Source organism: Chenopodium quinoa, unplaced genomic scaffold (genome assembly GCF_001683475.1).
Source record: "Chenopodium quinoa cultivar QQ74 unplaced genomic scaffold, ASM168347v1, whole genome shotgun sequence".
Lineage (NCBI taxonomy): Eukaryota > Viridiplantae > Streptophyta > Magnoliopsida > Caryophyllales > Amaranthaceae > Chenopodium > Chenopodium quinoa.
This window is the reverse complement of record NW_018742205.1, coordinates 1,667,588-1,687,571: the sequence shown is the minus strand read 5'-3', so window position 1 is coordinate 1,687,571 and position 19,984 is coordinate 1,667,588. Positions and strand designations below refer to the sequence as shown.

At 35.7% G+C, this 19,984-nt stretch overlaps 4 protein-coding genes across 5 annotated transcripts; 3 read left to right on the top strand and 1 right to left on the bottom strand.

Annotated features, from left to right (window-relative positions):
* Positions 1 to 57: 57 nt before the first annotated feature.
* Positions 58 to 3,287, bottom strand: LOC110725520 (histone-lysine N-methyltransferase ATXR6). Its single transcript, XM_021904987.1, has 6 exons — positions 3,011 to 3,287; positions 2,216 to 2,296; positions 1,886 to 2,115; positions 1,172 to 1,272; positions 865 to 1,077; positions 58 to 455 (listed from the first exon to the last, which is right to left on the bottom strand). Exons 1-6 carry the CDS (start codon positions 3,285 to 3,287, stop codon positions 296 to 298), a joined length of 1,062 nt encoding a protein of 353 aa, XP_021760679.1. The 3' UTR covers positions 58 to 295.
* A 1,035-nt stretch (positions 3,288 to 4,322) lies between these two features.
* On the top strand, positions 4,323 to 11,339 carry LOC110728331. The gene is made up of 8 exons (XM_021907991.1): positions 4,323 to 5,037; positions 5,409 to 5,540; positions 7,172 to 7,295; positions 7,906 to 8,345; positions 8,464 to 8,540; positions 8,622 to 8,757; positions 9,969 to 10,172; positions 10,917 to 11,339. Exons 1-8 carry the CDS (start codon positions 4,528 to 4,530, stop codon positions 10,974 to 10,976), a joined length of 1,683 nt encoding a protein of 560 aa, XP_021763683.1. The 5' UTR covers positions 4,323 to 4,527; the 3' UTR covers positions 10,977 to 11,339.
* Positions 11,340 to 12,474: 1,135 nt separating this feature from the next.
* On the top strand, positions 12,475 to 14,740 carry LOC110728342 (AAA-ATPase At2g46620-like). The gene has a single exon (XM_021907994.1). The coding sequence runs from the start codon at positions 12,949 to 12,951 to the stop codon at positions 14,383 to 14,385; it is 1,437 nt and encodes a 478-aa protein (XP_021763686.1). The 5' UTR covers positions 12,475 to 12,948; the 3' UTR covers positions 14,386 to 14,740.
* Positions 14,741 to 15,685: 945 nt separating this feature from the next.
* Positions 15,686 to 19,944, top strand: LOC110728315 (UPF0160 protein-like). Of its 2 annotated transcripts, XM_021907980.1 has the most exons (8): positions 15,686 to 16,028; positions 16,111 to 16,257; positions 17,155 to 17,253; positions 18,177 to 18,368; positions 18,529 to 18,648; positions 18,993 to 19,064; positions 19,317 to 19,546; positions 19,638 to 19,944. In XM_021907980.1, the coding sequence occupies exons 1-7, from the start codon at positions 15,768 to 15,770 to the stop codon at positions 19,539 to 19,541; spliced, it is 1,116 nt and encodes a 371-aa protein (XP_021763672.1). In that variant the 5' UTR covers positions 15,686 to 15,767; the 3' UTR covers positions 19,542 to 19,546; positions 19,638 to 19,944. The 2 variants fall into 2 exon arrangements, with proteins under 2 accessions (XP_021763672.1, XP_021763669.1); XM_021907977.1 differs by having other exon boundaries at positions 19,317 to 19,944.
* The last annotated feature ends 40 nt before the right edge of the window (positions 19,945 to 19,984 follow it).

The following is a 19,984-nucleotide window of genomic DNA, read 5'->3' as shown; positions in this document are numbered from 1 at the left end:
AGCTCATTTAGCTAATACTCGTACAAAATTTTATTTTTACTTTTTTTTTAAAAAAAAAGATAAAAAATACTGTAGTATGCATCAGCAATTAACTTTGATTTTTCAAATTTGCTCAAGAAGAAATACAATTCTACATTATGAACTGACATGCAGAAGACACCTAAAGACTACATATACAGCTTACAGACTGTACTCGGAACATCAGGGAAGCCAAAAATGGGGCTCAACCGCTCAAGGTCAGAAGTAATTCAATCAATCTTTATGTTAGGTATGATGGTAACAAACAAGGGAGATGTTATACAAAATGCTCAGTTGGGTATTCATTCTCAAGTCCATTATAGTCATAATAGAGCCTCTCCCCTTTACGTATATCCCTATTTGCAATTAGCAAAACTCTGCATTCACCACCGACATCATATCTTACACACTTCAAGTTCTGCTTCTTCTTCCCCTCCCTGCATTAAAAGCAATTACAAACTGGTTACTTCAAGCCATTATACAGGTCTTAATACAGAATCATATAGTTAAACTAAGTGGGAACGGTTTATGAATGAAGGCTGTGATTTGTTGGGAGGGAAGCAAAATCCTTTTCCAAGATACTGGCTTCTCCCAAGGGTGAAAAATAGCTTCTTTCAGGAACTCAAATTTTATTGATATTCACTCTCCGTTGAGAAAAAAATTCAGTTCAAAATGTTTTCCTTTAACCAAACGTAGCCTGATTAAGTAAATTCAGTTTCTTTACAGTATGTGGCTTGTATTTATGAAGAATACAGTAAATCAGAAATTCTTACAAGTGTCTAGGTTACACCAACTCGAAAGAAAGGCCACAATTAACGAAAAGGAAAAAAAAGAGAGAGAGCTTACGGAGTGTAGTTGTTGATGCCATTGATAAAGCGTGCAATGTTACTGCGCTTGTCAGGGCAGACAACGAGGCTCTGTGAAGGATTAGTAGCAGAAAGCAATGTCATCATGCTATCTCCATCATCATTTTCACGGTTCCAGAGGTAATCAACATCTCCAACATATTCCGTGATGATTGTCAAGTCTCTGATGGATTTGTCTGCCTGTACTGTGAACCTGTTTGATTAAATTTTAACTGTTAGTTGATCTTGCTTTTCTGCCCCAGTGGAAGAGGATTATGCAAGTCTAATATTTATAAAGGTTTACTTACCCTTCTTTAGAATCAAAGACAACTAGAAGGGGAGGCCAATCCCCTCTTTCCATCATTTTCTTGCACAGATGCAAGGTTTCGGTGTCTTCTTTTGACATGACCTAAACCAATTTGAAATTCACATTGATCAGGGAAATTACTTGGATTACAACAGTGACAATAATGCTGCAAAACGCTGACTGATTAATGTCAAGTTCATAAGAAACTATCATTTCACGATATCAAATATGGATCCTACAAAATATCTTCACAAACAGAACACTTAAAGAAAGGAGACTGGCAGATTATGTTTGGATGGCTCTCAGTCTTCTCACAATTAGATTTTTACAGATTTTAGGCCTATTAATGCTCAAACTAGCAACAAATACTCTTCCCAGACAAATTCAGATAAGAAAGCTATATTCTAGGATTTCAACTTTTCTTGCAGTATGTATCAATGTTTGTGATGCAGTTATTTAATGTATCACTAAGTTTAGTTCATCTTGGGAAACCTATACCAGAACTCAACATGAACTAGTTGTAGTTCAGCGTTATTGAATGAATACTTGCACATCAGTGAATACATGTTTGGCACCACAAGATGAATCCAATTCACAATGACATTTCTCTTACTAATGCATATCTCAAAGATAGATTATTCTATTTGCGGTACAACATAAAAAAAAAAAAAAAAAAAAAAAAAAAAAAAATTAACAGCCAACATGTATGCATTACCTGCATTCCCCCATCCTCAAAAGCAGCACAATTTGCTGATCTAGGAGCCATGCCAGGGACATAAGTGAGCTCATTGCTAAACTCTGTCCCAGTTGCCATCAACGCGGTAGCTAAAGATGCCATTTGCTCCAGTCTCCGATTAGGGTCTTCAGTTGGGTTGAAGGGCAACAGTTTCCTGCTCTTTTTTGATACTACAAAGCTACTTGATCGCTTCCTTCTTTTGCGAGAATCTGTAATCAATCAGAAATTCTAATCAATCACTGTATTCCATGGCAGTGGACATTAAGTTTGGGAGAATTGGAGTGCATTACAACCAGGTTAGGCCTCTACCTGCAATAGGCTTTTCAAATTCTGCAGGTGGCTTTTGGATTCTGAAGAAATCTACAATTTTAGTCTGCACTAAAGGAAATCCTGCCCAAAGGAAAAGAATTTAGTATAAGAAAGCTGAAATGCAAACTTCTCACAGCTAAAATCAAACATCACAGCAAGATAATTTAAAGAACAGAAAGAACAACATGAAAATCATCGAACATTTCGATAATTGAAACCGTAATGTTAGCAACGATCCAACAAAAGACGATTAATCAAATCCGATAATCGATTTTCACAGGCATTTAGAGCCCTTGATAGAATATCAACATTCAATACCATATTCACACGCGAAGTACTCAACTTCTATTATTATTTGCAAATGCAATGTGTTATACCTCACAACATTTTCCAGCAATGCACTATAGATTTCCACTCCAATAAGAAGCAATAAACCCTTTCATTCACTTTTTCGCCCAAATTTAGAATCATTAAAATAGGACAAACCCTAATTTCAATTTTATTTTATTTTATTCCTACAGGGTTAAGCTATTGCACCAAATCATCAAAACCCAGAAACTCAAATCAACTATCAATTAATTTTAACCAAATTAATGCAAAAACTGACCAAACCCTATAAGAATAGGACAATAGATTAACATGCAAATCTGACAAACTTCAGTAATAAACCATTATCGAGCCGCTTCAGATCCAAACCCCCACAAATTTCAGCTAATTAATTGATTATCATGTAAAATGGCGATTGAGAACGAGAAAAAAAAAAACGCACAAAATAAAGAGAACCCAGAAACATACTTTTGAGCTTCTTGCCACCAGAGCAAAGTGGGCAAAACCAGGAACCTTTAGGAACAGCAACAAGAATGGGTTTAAGACAAAACAAATGGTACCCTTTATCGCAACCGTCGCAGAGCAATAAATCTGGAGCATTCTTCCCAGATCCACACTCTTCACAGCTCACATCCTCAAAGTCTAAATCTGACTCGGATTCGGATTCGGATTCTGGTGATGGTGAAGGGGGTTTATAGACGGGTTTCGGAGCTCGGGTTCTTCGCCGAAGAGCTGCGGAAGCCATGGAAATGGAGGAGAGAGAAAGTAGAAAGGGGGAATAGTGGTGATGTTGCTGGTGTTGTTGGGGGTATAAGAGGGGGTGAAGGTGTTTGGCGGGAGATTGTTTTGGTTTCGCGGTATATTTGTGAGAGAGTTTTGGCGGTAATGGTGCTTTTGACTTTAGAGAGGAGGATTGTTGAGCATTTGAGTTGGGCAAATACGTAGTAAGTTTGTCCAAAACAAGTGTCTCATTTTAAGCCTTTTGTTTGGTATCTGGGTATGATTGTATGAAACCCAAATCTAAAATCTTGGTACATGTTCGATATGAACTGAAGTACTTTGTATTTTTGTATTTGTTTAAAGAGTTGTAAAAGGCTTAAGATATACGAGTAGACAATGTTGTATTTTAAATACAAAATTCTACTTACCAGTTATTGAAATTTTGACCAATGAATATGTTTATCCAATGAATTATCCATTGTAAAAACCTATTTGTGAGAAATAAAGCTTCATTTCTAATGTTTTGTCAACCAAACAACTGCTTTACTACACTACTATGAAGTACGACAATAGACGTTCCATGAATTAGAATATCAACCAACAAACATCACAAGCTTGTGCAAAGTATGATGTAATCGATTGCCCTAATTTGATTTATTTTTTTATTTATATATACTCTTATTGATGCAAAACTTTGATCAACAAGTATTTAGAAACTATTCATCGAGACAATTATAACAATAAACCACATAACTACAGTACATATTATCTGATATACGGAGTATATAAATAAGGGTCATTTAGTTCCTAGATTTTAGTTATGAGGTATGAGATTAGAATGAGTAAAATCCATACATAGTGTTTGTTAAAGAAAAAACTAATTTATAAATCCATATCTCAAATGCTCAAACCCACAAAGGTATGGTGTTTAAAAACTCAAGAGGAAAGATAAGTAGGGCTCATACTACTCTGGTACCAAATAAAAAGGAAAAATTAATTTTCGAACAACAACCAAATATAGGAATTATAAAGTAAATATCAAGTTTTTTTTTTTTTTTTTTTTTTTTTTTTTTTTAAGTAAATATCAAGTTCCACCTCAATACAATCCAACTTTCATTCTTGATTCCAAAAGTCATACCATGTTATGATCAAAGGCCTCCTAAATCCAGAAGTACAAAATGAACCGGCTTAACAAAATCACTAGTAAAATTGATCTAATCTAAGTTCTTAACCATGTTCATACACTAGTACACCACAACCCTTGAATGGGTATTCTATCCGTTCGTGGTATGATAACCCTTGACGTCAAACGATTTTCTCAGTCCCCGAAGATGGAAAAAACATATGCGAAACCATTAACAATTCACTGGGTCTCCACCACCAACTCGCCGGATTTCACCCTTTTGAATTGGGCACTGACTCACTCCTCACTCGTCGCACTCGACGCAGAATGGAAGCCAGTTCGCACTCAAACCACCCAACAAACCGACTCCGACAAGGACCGCACTTTCCCGACCGTATCTCTCCTCCAACTCGCTTGCCGACTCGTTCAACTTCCACCAGATTCGGCCGGGTTGACCCAGTTCAACAACCAGGATGACTCGCTTGTGTTTCTTGTTGACTTGCAATCAGTGCCTTTTGGTTCAATTTATGAGGAATTGAAGCAGATGTTTGTTGATCAAAATGTTTTGAAATTGGGGTTTCGGTTTAAGCAGGATTTGGTGTATTTGTCTTCTACGTTTTGTTCGAATGGTTTTGAACCTGGGTTTGATTTGGTATGATAATTTTTCTGAATTTTTCCTTACTGTTCATATTTGTCAAGTTATCGTGTTGTTTGCTTATTTAAGTGATATAATTCTATTTAATTAATGACTAATTAGGTTCATTTTTAATTTGCATGTTTAATTCTTTATGTGCTTTAGTTTTGTTGTTGAAAGTTTGATGCTTTATCAGTTGCTTAAGGTTGTTAGGGTTATCTTGAAATGATGTTTGATGAATTTTTTTTTGTTGGGGGACATTGCATTGCATAGTTATGGTTTCTGCTTGAATGATAAATTATGTTATTGAGTGACATTTGTGGTTTGTGTAATTTTGTTATAATTTCCATTTTTTCCCTAATGTGCTTACAAGCGTATTCATTTGTTAGGTTGAACCGTTTATCGACATTTCTAGCATATATCATCACTTACAGAAAAGGCAAATTGGAAGGAAGATAGGAAAGAATAGTAAGAGTTTGGCAGCCATTTGCGAGGAATTATTGGGAGTTTCTCTTTCGAAGGTGAGCTTTGTTCATTGTCATACATAGTCTGATAGTCATATATTATCTGAATTATGTTCTTTTATAGTGGAAATGTGGAATTGCATCATTGTTGAGAATCTTGAGATGTTGTGAATCCAGTTAACCTGTTAGGATTCGCTATGAAATTGTATCGGTCCACTGCTAAATTATCTGTCTCTGCCTGTAGACATAGCCCACTTTTATTGGTGAACGGCTAGAATGTGTGTCCCAAATTTTTGTTCTTCTTTGTTTTATCTCAACAATTACTATGATCATGAGTGCTAGATTTTTTTTTTCTTTCCCTTTTGGTTTATGATGGTGAATTCATGGTTAAAATATAACCTTATGAAGCTAGCTTCGTTAACGGGTCTTTGCCGTCATCATGACATACTACCAACAATGGTGCTAAGCCCCTACGCTTGTTCTAGATTATGCTTTTGAAGTTCAAACTCAGAAGTCAGGACCATCCACTGGTAATAAACCACAAAAGGAAATGGCTTTTATTATTTCTCTCTTTATTTCCTGGTGATGGGGTGTGGGTTAAATCGGATTTGAGAATTCCTTTTGTTTGCAGAATAACTCTTATGAGTTATTGTCATTTTAACACTGCTTTTAGGGATTCTCACTTTGTTGGATCTTTTGATAGAGTTTGAAACAAAGGCGGGGCTATAAATGCTAACACTGAAAGTGGCCCGGTGCAATTTTGTTAAATTGGGCCCTAAAATCATTTTTCTGAGGAAAAATATGTTTCTAAAATCAAAAACCAGGCCCTTTTATAGTAGTTTCACTTAGGGGGCCCTGTGCGATCGACCACCTTGCACATGTTCAGAACCACCCTTGGTTTGAAATGGGTTACTTTGGTTATCTTAATAACGTTCCCTTTATTCTCATCTGGCTTAAATAGGTATGAATATAAATATTTCGATTCTTTATTGTTGTGCTTGGAAAACTGTAGATGAGAAATCTGATTATTGCGACTATTTGAATAAGTTGGTCCTTAGAGTTGATACCATTGTCCTATAGGCTATCTATTATTCGATTATCATGCCCAGCCATAAGATAAGTCCCTTAAGTCCCATTCTTTTGGACTTAATTTTTCAGAATTTCAGTTCACAGTTAAGACCTATTAAGCTCTATTCAGTTCACTTCAGCATTCAGCTCCATTAAGTATGATTCAATTCATCTCCATTAGGTTCAGTTTAGCATATATTATCCTCATATGCAGTAACGGGTGTTTAGGAAAGAAAATCTGTCCGCATCTATATAATTATATACACATGAAAAAACAATCTGGGACAGTATGTCTTATTGAAATCTTACCCAAGTTATAATTGGATTTTGTCACATACTACTTTCGGTTTCAAAAGTTTTTAATACTTTCCGTTTTATAAAGTTTGTAACACTCTCACTTTACTCCATATTTGGCAAACCACTTTTACTGCTTTACCCCTCTTTCCATACAATGTTTTACACCTTTTCACACTCTCTTTTACTTTGTCCACCTCTTTCTTACATCACTCACCACATCAACACCCTTTCTCCAATTGCCTTAATTTGTTTGTAAGCAGTAAATGTTACGAGCTTTCGATAACAAAGGTAGTATAATTCATAGTCTGCTTTCATTTTATCAGGAGCTTCAATGCAGTGATTGGTCTCAACGCCCCCTTACGGAGGAGCAAAAAATTTATTCAGCAATTGATGCTCACTGTCTACTTGAGATATTTTCTATTTTCCAACTCAAGGCTGACAAAGAAGGTCTGTCAAGCCTGGTACTTGATTCTTCTTCATCTTTGTAATTTCTGTTTTGGAAAATTTTCACTTCGTTTAGTGTTCAACATTTATTAATTCCTTTTAATTCAGAATTTCTTAATGTAGCCTTTTAAAAGCTTTAATAAAATGCTTTAGAGTTGATTCTTTTGCTCTAGTTTTGACAATGAAAGCTGTACACATAACTTAATAAATTGGAAATTTGGTTCTGCTTGGCCTAGAATTGTGCAATGATTGTATTCCACCGCTTGGTTGAGGTATCTTATGTTCTGGTTAGATTAGCAATTATGCAGTGGGAAAGGCTTGGAGCTTGATATTCAGGTCAAGGGACAATAACCTGGATAGCATATATTTTGCGAAAGTGTTTATATGAATTTCTGATTGTCCACTCCTTGCATTTGCCATGTTATGAATGTAGATTCACCATGTTTATACGGAAGATTTTGTCTGCTACAAATTAATTTTGTCTGTGTGTTATTAGTTCTAGTAAAGTACCAGATAGTATATGAAGTGTGCTTGATCTTGCTAGTACGATTTTTATATATGAAAGAAGGGCACAAGCTGGCATTGTGTAATCCTTCTGTTGGTTCTGCAACAGGGAACTTTGCAAGTGATGTTGATGTGCTTGGTTTTCCTAGTTTAAGTCTTGGATTGAAAGAAGTTCTTGAGAAGCCAACTGCTTGTGAGAGAATAGTACGTAGTCGAGTTGGCGAGGCTTCAAGTATAGTTGGAGCAACAACAGCTACTGAACTTTTCAAAAGTGAAATTTCCATGGACACGGTTGTTTCTGACACATTAAGCAGACAGACCATACCCTTTGACAAGTCCCTTTCAAGAATTGTTTCCAACTATGGCAGTAAAATTTTACTGAATGAGTCAGATAGAAAACCTAAAACCTCTAAAAAGAAGGGGAAAAAACAGCCTAAATCAAGTTTAAATGGAAAACACAGAGGTGCTGATGACGATTGGCAAGGCCCTCCACCATGGGAGTCATTAAACGGGGGCGACAGATACCCAAAGTTTCTTTGTGATGTGATGGTAAGTTGATTTTTTTCTTTTCCCTGCTGTTTATCTTGAATTTTAAAGTGGTTAGATAACTTATCTAATGTTAAATTGCTTGTGTATGCATATAACAAGCTGATGCACCTATTTCCAGATTGAAGGATTGGCAAAACATTTACGTTGTATCGGAATTGATGCCGCAACTCCCTACTCAAAGAAGCCTGAGAGCAGGTAAAAGTTAGCTTTTAGATGCTGTACTTGAATGTTCCATGCGTATTTTTGATTGTTAATCATTGTTCTCATCTTTTACAGGGAGCTAATAGAGCAGGCACAGAAGGAGAAAAGGGTTATCTTGACTCGGGATGCCAAATTGTTGAGGCATGACTATTTGTTAGAAAATCAAATATACAGAGTGAAGAGCCTTCTCAAGAATGAACAGCTACTTGAGGTAACACATGATCTGACTTTGTAACTTTGTAAGTAAATTCAAGTTGGATATATTCATGTTATGGTTGAAATTAGAATCAAATTTTAGCTATCCATTTCTAAGTTGCAAATTGCACTTGTTGGTTATTGAGAATGAGTACTTGTTGAAGGAAAGGATGGTTTATCATAAAGGTTCAATATACATTGTCTATGTTCAACTTGTTTCTCAACTTTCATACACTAAAGTTTAGCTTCTGATTCGTACCCAAATCAAATTACCCTACCCAATCTATGATCGGAATCGAAATTAACTCAGCCCAAGCTGACAGTCCCGAAAATTAATTTAACTATATTTGATTGATTTATCGTAATAAATCATTTGATAGAATAATAATTGACTCGTATTGGACCCGATCCGGTCCAAGACCTATCTAAATGAGTGAACGAAACATCATCCAAATATGACCCCAACCAGATGGAGCCTACCCAAATCTGATCCGAAAACCTACTCCTCACCTCTTGTTGTATATATTGAGCATGTGGTTAATTGTGTGTCATTATATGTCTTACTCTTATGCCTTAATTTCTCAACCATCAGTTGCAAAACTTACTCCTCTTTGATATTAGAAATGGAAGAAGCATAAGTCAAGATTTTTTACAGTACTAGTCTAGCAGTACCAGCGTGTGTATCTAATGGGCTGAGATTACTACTAACTTGCGCAAATAACAGTACAATAGAGAGAAAAGATTGGTTCTTTGATTAAATTTGATGATCTGATTCATTTTTGGTAAATTGATTTAATAAGAAGAAATAATAAAGATGGAAGCTTGAATATTTATTGACAATGGCAAAAGGTTTACATAAGATAGGTTAATAGATTTAGGCTATCACTCTCCCACAATGGCTTGAGGCCATAACTCTCTAAGGTTTCCCAATGCAAATTTCTGCTTACCTTTTTCCTTGCCCTCTCTCTCTAACCTAATAATACTAGAGTATCCATATTGCCCCTCCTTAGGTTAGTTTGTTACTGCTTGCCAAGAGCAAAAATGGTTTTTGGCAATGCTGAGATTTTGAAAGAATGGTTGACCTTCCTTCCTTCCAACACTAGATACGAGTCTAGAATGCTACCTCTTCCATCAACCTATATATCGGTGAAGTGCTGGGCCTGTCTGTGCTAAAATCAAGAATGGACCTACATTGTCTGGAACCTGATAATGAGGTGTTTTACACAGGTTATTCAAACATTCCAGCTAAAAATTTCCGAGGACCGGCTAATGTCAAGGTGCACGAAATGCAATGGCAGATTTATTCAAAAACCATTGTCAACAGAAGAAGCTGTTGAAGCTGCCAAAGGTTTTCAGAAGATACCTAATTGCCTGTTCAACAAGAATTTAGAATTCTGGCAATGCATGGACTGCAATCAGCTATACTGGGAGGTATGTATCTGCTTCTTAGTATGCCTAACAATGTTAATTATATGTACTTCGTCTTCCTCCTTAACCTAACCCTTCATTATTAATGCTATAAAAAGTTTACTGTATTAGTTTCTCTCAATCACTTAATTAAGTAGGGACATGTTGGCAAATCCAATCATAAACCAATACTCTTATTTTAGGAGGTGTGGATTTTTATTTTTTATTTTTTATTTTTTGGAAATTTTAAAATTGCATATGTGATTTTCAGACAGATGGAGTACATGAATTCGTTATGCATCTTGTATTGTTGAATTGCTTTTGATAAATTTGGGAGATGATTTTGATTTGACGCTTTGTTTGAGGCACATTTATCTGTCATAAAAACCATTATGCAGGGAGTATCATATTAGTGGCATAGGCTCTTGCAGTTCTGCCTTAAAGTAAATATATGCATTTAAAAGAGCGTAAACTTTTTTGCATAGAAGTTGAGAATATGTTGTAGGCTTCTTTTCTGTGGGAATAACAATGGAGGCTATAGTAGTATAGTATTAGCATGAAAAGTCATCTCTTAGCAATACTCTTAACTCTCTGAGAAGTTTGGTCATACATGTTATTTTGACTTTACTGAGGAGAATTCGTAGTTATATGTTATGGGGTGAGGTTTGTTTATGAAATCTCTCATGGGATTTAGAGGTACTAGAACCCGTATAATTTGCATTCTTTGGCATAACTCTTGAATATTTGAAAATTTAAACTTGATTACAGGGAACACAGTATCATAATGCAGTCCAGAAATTCGCCAACATCTGTAGCTTGAATGAATAATAATCCACTGCCTCCTCTCATTCTTCCAGTGAAGCTGGCATTGCCTGTCAAAACTGACTGTATTTATGGGAGTCAAATTCTCGAAGCTTATATCTTTCCTGTGTTCATATGCTCTGTTGGTGCTATGCAGCGTTGTAGAAAAATCAAATGTTCTGCAATTTCTCATTCACAAGTTGGATATTCCAGTTGAGGGTATGATCTTTCTACCTAGATCTGCATTGACGATGCGACACCTTTTACTTAATTGAGGCATTTGTGAATTTGCCTGAAAATTACGGCAGTATACTTGCCCCAAGTGTATAATAATTTTATGCTCCTATGTATAGGAATGTAGATGACCCTTTTTTTTTTTTTTTTTTTTTTTTTTTTTTATGGTAAGGAGAAGGGTCCTACTTTTTCTTTTTCCTTTTTTTTTTTTTTTTTTTTTTGTTTTTGTGAATGGAGTCTTATGAGCCTCTTTTATATAATGCTAAGTTGTGACAAATAGAAAAACTTTGTAGTAGTTTTTTTTTGGTGAAGTCTTTTTCATTTTAGATTTCAAGTTGAAACTCCTCTGCATTTATGTGCAAGATATATGCTTCGGTTTGATATGCTCCCTTCTTTTGTTGCTTGTATAAGTACTTGGACTACTTACAGATAATTGAAAAATATATTGTCTGTAAACTCATGAATTGTACATAACAATATACTTCGAGTAAATCTTAAATCAGTTTAAATGAGTTTAACTGAAATTCATTTGAAGAGATTACGAGAGTACACCTTATAAGTTATACAGTAGAAAGAGTCGGGTCGGGATGTGTTTTTGGGCCGAATGGGCCAATTCAAGCTCAAATTCCGGACAAATCGGTTTGAGCCTCCAGCGGGGATCATTTGCTCATTTGCTCAACAAATGAGATGTATAGTACACCCGGGGCTCTTGCTCTTTTATTACCGTTGTAATCGTATTCTTATTATACGGAGTATTATACTAGATAATATCCGTGCGATGCACGATTTATATAGAACTTCACAAATTCTTATATGTGGCATGATGTGGTCACTTCACATAATCACATATAAGGCAATTAATTTAAGTAATAGGGGTCACGGTGATGAACAAATAGGGTTACCTTAAGGTATGTGGGTTACTTAAATGAGAAAAAGAGGTTACGCTCTTGAATAAGTGGAATCATTATTTCATCTTTTAAAACAAAAGAATAGGGGTTACTCGAATGAACAAATACTATTACTTATTTCTAAATTACTTAATTTTACTCGTATAATGAATTTGGGTTACTTTTATGGACAAAATGGGATTACTCTTATGATTAAATAAAGTTACTTATACATATAAATGAAGATTACTCTTATAAACAAATATGACCAGCTTTATAATAAGGTTACTCTTATCATTCGTTGGATTTTTAGATAATTTTTTTAATATCAATAGATAATTTTTTGTTTTATAAATCTCTTTTTACATTGGTTGATATAATAACTCTTTTTACGTGGCGCTTTAAAAACGCCTCAGTTATCAGATTTTCAACGACCAGCTTTCGTCACTATGAATTACAATTCCACTTCTTATAGGAAACTACCACCCTAAGCAAAAGGCAAAGTTTCAGCCTTTAAGTGTCAAACAGAGACATCTATGACTAATCCCCAACACACGGAGTCAAAATTATCCCATCAATAACTCTTTAATCTTCTATTTCTTCACATTCATAGCCTAACTCTTTTAAGCCTTCACCATTATATTCGTTCAAAGATAGAATAATCTCCTTTTCACTCTATTACTGCTCAACTTTGAATAAAGCTATCATTTTCAGCAAAGCCTACGTCAATCTTATATTAGTCATACTTTTGCAGCTACTTCTCATGTCTTTGACTAATTCTATATATGTATATGTTCTCATCTTTTTAATTCCCTTTCGTCTATAAATAAATTCTGTATCTTAATGTATAATCTATAGTTTTTTTATTCTCAAAAAATATGATCCCTGAATTCTCGTTCTTAGTTTGGTTACTAATTTCATTAGTAATCATCTTTTTATTTGTTCGTTTGTTGTATCTTACTTCTCTTTTTTGTATCATTAGTAGGTGTTTAACTATTTTAGTAAACCAATTTCATATCTATAATCAATACAAAATCCCTCAATACAATGATGATTTGCAAGAAAATCCATTGTTTCGAAAAATCTTCACTTACATAAAATCTTTGCCTTCTTTGGAGGATTCGGATTTTGCTGCTCTTTATTCAGGAGATAAACCGGGTGATATTCTTGTGTCCTTAGACTCTAATGGATATGTTTTGGATACGTTTTTACATGCTCAAGTTATTTGGATGTATAATAAAAAACGCGATAATGGTCATGGAGGTGAAGTTGTGCTGAAGATTAAGGCCAAGGATAAGAAGAGGATTTTGGTTCCTTACATTCGACATATTTACAAGGTGGTTGATGAGATTGAGCAGAAGAAAAAGGAATTACGAGTTTATATCAATCGTTCATCGTGTGTTGATGGACTAAATAATCCGTTGTGGAGATCGTTTCCTTTTGTTCATCCATCGTCATTTGATAATATAGTCTTAGATGATGATGTGAAAACCAAGGTTAAGAATGGTCTTGAGTTGTTTTTGAAGTCTAAGCAATATTACAACAAAATTGGACGTGTTTGGAGACGTAGTTACTTGCTATATGGAGGTCCTGGTACGGGCAAGTCTAGCTTTGCAGCCGCGATGGCAAAGTTTCTGTCGTATGATCTTTATGATATCGATCTTTCAAAGCCATCGGATTGCTCAGATTTGAAGATGCTCTTGTTGCAAACTACAAGGAAGTCATTGATCTTGATTGAGAATTTGGATTGGTTTATGATGGGTGAATCAAATGGGATTAGTTTATCTAAAGTGTTGAATTTTATGGATGGTGTTGTATCAAGTTGTGGTGAAGAGAGGGTAATGGTTTTTACCATGAATTGTAAAGACCATATTGACCCTTTGGTTTTAAGGCCAGGTAGAGTTGATGTGCATATTCACTTCCCATTTTGTGACTTTAATGGGTTTAAGGCTTTGGCTTTGAGTCATTTGGGTTGTAAGGATCACAAGCTATTTGGTCAAGTGGATGACTTGTTTCAACAAAACGGGTCGCGGTTAAGCCCGGCTGAGATAAGTGAGATTATGATATCGAATCGGATGTCTCCTACTAGAGCTATAAAGACGATAATTAAGGCATTACAAAGTGAAGATGTTAAGCAAATAACTAGTGTTGAACAACAACTAAATAAGAGTGGTAGTGATCAAGTTTTAGAGGATTTAGATGTTCCAGACTCAAAAGTTAAGCGAGATGGTTATTATGCTATAAGGAAAATTCAGAAAATGTATGGAAGATTAAGATTGAAAAATAGTAGGAGAGAATCTTTAGATTTAAATTAAACTTTGAGCAGAAGTATAATATTTGTTTATTATTTTTAGATTAAGTAGAGTAAAATAGTTTGTACTTTAAGATTTTACAAAAATTGTAATATTTGTTTATTTATTTATTTATTTATTTATTTCGTGAGGGGTGATATGTGTTACAAAGGTAACAATAAATGTTTTTTTTTACACAACAATAATAAATGTATATGGTACAATTATATACAATGTAAATACCCCTTAATGTTATTCTATAGGTAGACAATCAAAATAAACTTACTCCGATGCGTCTTTGTTAGTAAAAGAACTCTACCTCTTGTAATAATGGTAAGTTATCCTAGTTTACTGTTATGAGGTCTTGGTCTAATGGTTAAGACTGAGGGTCTGGGTACGATAGGTCACAGGTTCAAATCCCCTTACCCTATTTGTAATTTGTATTGGCGCTCATTCGAATAAATAAAAATTTGTGGGAGTAACATGGCAATATCTTTTGTCACGAGCTAATTACAATAATACCCTTTCCTTTTAGCTGGAAATGACATGAGCACCCCTAGATAAACATGCCAAGTTTATCTAGGAGATAAACCGGGGCCTACTCTATATCAATTACTCTAAATTTACATAATACTCGGTATTAGTAACAACTAGTATAGAACCCGTGCAATTGCACTGTTTTAAAAGTTCAAATACTAAATTTTATAAAATTTAAACAATAGTTTATTTAATGGGGGTTTTTCTGTGTGGATGGCCACACCGTGTGGCCAGGGTTACTCGAGTAACTTGGTCAGGGGTTACTCGGTCAAGGGTTACTTAATTAAGTTACTCTTGACCGAGCAACCCCTGAACAAAAACCCCTCAAGTAACCCCTGATCGAGTAAGCCCTCAAGTAACCCTTGATCAAATCCTTTAAGTAACCCTTGACCGAACCCCTCAAATAACCGTTGATCGAACCCCTGACCAACCCTCTCAAGTAACCTCTAACCGAGTAACCCTGATTGAGTATCTCAAGCAACCCCTGACCGAATAACTCGAGTAACCCCGATTACACGGTGTGGCCAGCCACATATAATAAAAATTCTAATTTAATTCACAATATTGAAAACTTATAAATATAAATCACAATAATGTGCAACCATTTATCACAATAATTACTCATTATGATATTTTCAATTTAGTGTTTTAAGAAAATAAAGACATATTAAAGATATGAATAATAAGTTTTATGGCCTTCATATATTTCGATTATATTATACCTTTAATCAATATGATTATATATGTTTATTTACATGTCTCATGTATTATTACCCTTTATTGTATGACGCTAAAATAGACATCAACAGGCGCGCTCTTTTTCCTCGCGCCTTCTTTCAAAGATATCCATCAATCCATCGTCTGTAACAATGGCGACAACACTGCGCCTACGACTATGGAGTTCCAACCTAAATTTTCTTCTTCACCGACCAAAATCTACCTTTTCACCCTTTACAACGACCTTTAACAAGCCATTTTCTTCTCATTCTCTCTCCTCCACTACCCACCTTTCGAAGAGCGTAGGAACGCACAACGGCAGTTTTCACTGCGACGAAGCTCTTGGCTGCTTTCTCCTTCGTCGCACCACCAAATTCGCTGATTCTCTTATCATTCGAAGTCGAGACCTTCAGGTTTTAATACCCTTTTCCTCCCTCCTCATTTTTGCACAATTTACCTGAATTTTTTTGACAATTTTGTTGGAATATTGGGTAGGTGTTGGATTCGTTGGATGCGGTGCTAGATGTTGGAGGAGTATATGATCCGACCCGTGATCGCTATGATCATCATCAGAAGGGTTTTGATGAGGTTTTTGGTCATGGGTTCGGGACTAAACTTAGTAGTGCTGGACTTGTCTACAAGGTGTTCGACGAAATGTCTCTTTGACTCAAATCTTCGTTTTTTGAAGTTTTTCTTGCTTGTTTGAGTTTGTGGATTTGTAGATAGCCAATTTTAAATTTTAATTGCTTGTACACTTTATGTTGTTAGGTTATTGGGTTTGGCTATGTGAATTCTTTATGGAGTTAAAGATTACAATGGAGTGATTTTTTATCCTAATTATTGGGAATGGTGTACTTGCTGATGGACATTACATATTGATTCGTTGATTGATTATAGCTTCTTTGTTATGGTAGACATAAGAGTGCATTAATCTAACCTCCTTTACCTCAACTAGGGAAAGAGTATATTTACAGGCATTGGAGTAATAATGTTGATGTTGTAGGAATATAGGTTTTGGAATTTTCCCGTTATGGAACCGAGGGGAGGACAAGGAAAATTGTTATATAGGATAACTGTAGGTCTGTAGCCTAGATATTGGAATGTGGAATTGAAGGTCCTGAGAAACTCCTTATGTTTGATGTCAAATCCCTAATCTCATGGTCAAAATGTGGGAACTAACTTGATTCTCTGCTTGTAACTAGGCTGTGACACGAGTCACTATTTTAGCTATTTCCCCATGGTTTCTTTTAACACATTTACCAGGGAATTAAGTTTAGAAAATGCTGAAAGTTTCTATGGCTAAGAACTGAAGGTAGTTGTTATTAATTGAGAAAGTGCCCTTAGTATTTGCATAGGTATCCAAACATTAAGTGTTATCTGTTGGTTATGAGGTCTTTCTTCTCTTTTGATCATTTTCATCTTGCAAGGCTCTGTATATTTGATGCCCGTCTTGTGGAATTTGTAATGAATGTTGTTTGTAATAGACATCTGGTTTTATACACTGATAATTGATGTTATCTGTTTTATTCTCTCTTCTAGCATTATGGAGAAGAGATAATTGCAAAGGAGCTTCAGCTTGATCAGGGACACCCAGATGTGCATCGCTTGTTTCTAGCTATCTACAAGAATTTTGTCGAGGTAGTCAGATGTCACATTGTAAAGCTCTTTGTTTATAGTTGTCAAGGGTTCTTCTTGATGCCTTCTTGTGTTTGTTTTTTAATGTGTCTTTTATTTTCACTGATGCTCAATGGTTTTATGTTTGATACAACTCTTGTAGTTGATCAGTTTTGCCAGTAAATCAAAACTGTCTTACAATTGCTGATGGGTACCAGTAAATTTTGTTTGACCCTTCCATTTAGTGATTTGGCTCATCTTAAATTGTAGTAATTAAATTGTGTAAAACTTTGTCACATCGCTTGACATGAGCCACAGTGATTGAGAGTAGTACCAGGATGGGTGACCTCCTGGGAAGTCCTCATGTTGGTTCATGTAGCCGACCCCGCTTATTGGATTAAGGCGTTCAAGCAGAAGAAGAAGAAGTTCATTGATTTGGCTGTGGCAGAAAGAGGAATTAGGGGCTTTGTGGTATGTAATGTCATTTGTATGTTCTAGGATTCCAGGCACATAAAGTTATCTGAACAAGTATCTCAAAAACAATTGGAGTGCAACGTGATAATCTACATGGAGAACTCTTTGAGAGGATAACCTGCTGGAACTGTAATCAAGGCATAAACTGAAAATGAGGGATAATGCAGTTTCTATCTCTATTTGTCTATAGCTAAACAGGGTCCTTCACAAATAGAAGCACTTATTTTTCTATAGGGTTCACATAGACTTACAAAAGGGTAGTTTAAATCTGGGCATTGGATCCTGCCCCAAAGACTTTATCAACAAGATTTGTGCTTCTCTTTTGGAACCTCTTCTCATACTTTTAGGGAGAGGGGCAGAGGAAAGGTGTAAATGGGATGAAATCTACGTCATTTATTTCTTGCAAATTTTCTGCTTATTTCATTGGATATATATTATTGATAATATATCTTGATGTGAAACTATTCTGGCAGGCTGTTGATGCTGTAGACAATGGGATCAATCAATACAAAACAGATATATCACCAGAATACGTCATTAACACATACTTGTCATCTAGAGTGGGAAGATTGAATCTTGGCTGGACAGATCCTGATCAGTCAGCGGAGCGAGAAGATGATGCCTTTTTGAAGGCGATGACATTGGCTGGGAATGAGTTTTTGGAGGTGCATCTATCTGAACTGCTCCTTTATCCTGATTCCTTTTCTTTTGTGACAACTCTGATAAGCAACTATTGGTGGATGCATGATCCGTTGATCAGGATAAAACTGACACAGGGATTCATTTACCTCTGCTTATATTCTGCTCTTATATTCTATGTTGCAGAGCATACATTTTCATGCAAAATCATGGTTACCGGCTAGATCAATTGTACAGGAGTGTCTTGCAGCAAGGCAAGATATCGACTCTAGTGGTGAAATCATGGTGCTCAAGAAGTCTTGCCCTGTAAGTGAACATTTTGTCACTATTGACTAGAAAAACCTTGATGGTTTCTAATTTAACAAACTTGCTGTCCTTATTCTTCTGCTACCCTTTTTCGGAGGACCAAGTCAGATTGGTACTTGGTAGCTCATTGCATTCTTACTTATCAACTTGCCCAGTTGCCCTAGGCTTCTCCCATTCTCTCTCTCCTTTTTTTTTTTTTTTTTTTTTTTTTTTTGAGGGTGGAAGGATTGAGAAGGAAGTTGCTTCTTTTTTGTAATTTCACATGGTAGGGGTACCAAAATGAGAACTAAGAAGGTCTTATTGCTTTTGCCTAAAATCCTATTTCTGTTTTGACTTGTGAACAGTGGAAGCTTCACATCTTTGAGCTTGAGGAGGAAATGAAGGTTGAGCCTTCTATCAAATACGTTATTTATGAGGTAATGTCAGCATTTGGCTAATAATCTTACGTTGTCAACTCTAATGTGATCACTATATACATCCTTCTTTGTCCTTTTTTTTTGACGGAGGAGTGTTGGGGCCTTGGGGGTGGGATGTGTTAGGAATTGCAGTATACTGTACAATTTAGCTGAATGCTTTTGCTGAATACCTGAATCACAAGCAACATGATAGTACCTAGTACACTGTACATATTTCATATTTGCTTACACTCTCCTTTTCACTGCATGCAGGATGATAGACGAACTTCATGGCGGGTGCAGGCAGTGGCTTTAGGACCCGAGAGATTTGAAAGCCGAAAGCCCTTGCCTCATCCTTGGAGGGGTTTGGAGGGCGAAGAACTCTCAGAGATAGCAGGGATCCCCGGCTGTGTATTTGTGCACATGAGTGGATTTATTGGTGGAAATCAGACTTATGAGGGTGCTATTGAGATGGCAAGAGCTTCATTGAAAGCATAAAGCAGGTTTAAACCACTGGACAATTCTATACATATATCTTACATTAAATTTCCTGGATTTGGGAGATAAGGCATCTTAGAGCTCAAGGATGTCCAGGGGCATGCAGTCAGTACCTGTAAGCACAATCTGTTCATCTTAAGTTTCCTGTGGATCCAATCAGTCAGCAGAATCCATATTCTGGTATTGCAATGAATGCGAGACTAATGTAAGGCAAACTCATTCCCAGCCTTCAAAGATTATCAGCTTCGGATTCTGAAATGCTTGTTGGTCAAAGTATTCACTGTTCAGAGGAGGTATGATTCTCTTTTAACAAAATTTTGTTCGATCTTAGGAATTGAATTATATTTGTAATTCTTTTGATTCAATTATCTTTATCAGAATCACTCCTTATTTTCCTTTTGTATTTTCAGTTTCTTATCATATAAAATCCTTTTAGGCTTCAT

What these genes read in the sequence shown, in the direction of transcription:
- LOC110728315 (XM_021907980.1), top strand. Translation starts at nt 15,768, where the DNA reads ATGGCGACAACACTGCGCCTACGACTATGGAGTTCCAACCTAAATTTT. An exon ending in TCTACAAGAATTTTGTCGAG is followed by an intron (nt 17,254 to 18,176) that starts GTAGTCAGATGT and finishes CTATTCTGGCAG; the next exon opens with GCTGTTGATGCTGTAGACAA. An exon ending in TCAAATACGTTATTTATGAG is followed by an intron (nt 19,065 to 19,316) that starts GTAATGTCAGCA and finishes CACTGCATGCAG; the next exon opens with GATGATAGACGAACTTCATG.
- LOC110728342 (XM_021907994.1), top strand. Translation starts at nt 12,949, where the DNA reads ATGATCCCTGAATTCTCGTTCTTAGTTTGGTTACTAATTTCATTAGTA.
- LOC110725520 (XM_021904987.1), bottom strand. Translation starts at nt 3,287, where the DNA reads ATGGCTTCCGCAGCTCTTCGGCGAAGAACCCGAGCTCCGAAACCCGTC. An exon ending in TTGAGGATGGGGGAATGCAG is followed by an intron (nt 1,273 to 1,885) that starts GTAATGCATACA and finishes AAATTGGTTTAG; the next exon opens with GTCATGTCAAAAGAAGACAC. An exon ending in GGCATCAACAACTACACTCC is followed by an intron (nt 456 to 864) that starts GTAAGCTCTCTC and finishes CTTTTAATGCAG; the next exon opens with GGAGGGGAAGAAGAAGCAGA.
- LOC110728331 (XM_021907991.1), top strand. Translation starts at nt 4,528, where the DNA reads ATGGGTATTCTATCCGTTCGTGGTATGATAACCCTTGACGTCAAACGA. An exon ending in TTGAACCTGGGTTTGATTTG is followed by an intron (nt 5,038 to 5,408) that starts GTATGATAATTT and finishes TTCATTTGTTAG; the next exon opens with GTTGAACCGTTTATCGACAT. An exon ending in ACTCAAGGCTGACAAAGAAG is followed by an intron (nt 7,296 to 7,905) that starts GTCTGTCAAGCC and finishes GTTCTGCAACAG; the next exon opens with GGAACTTTGCAAGTGATGTT.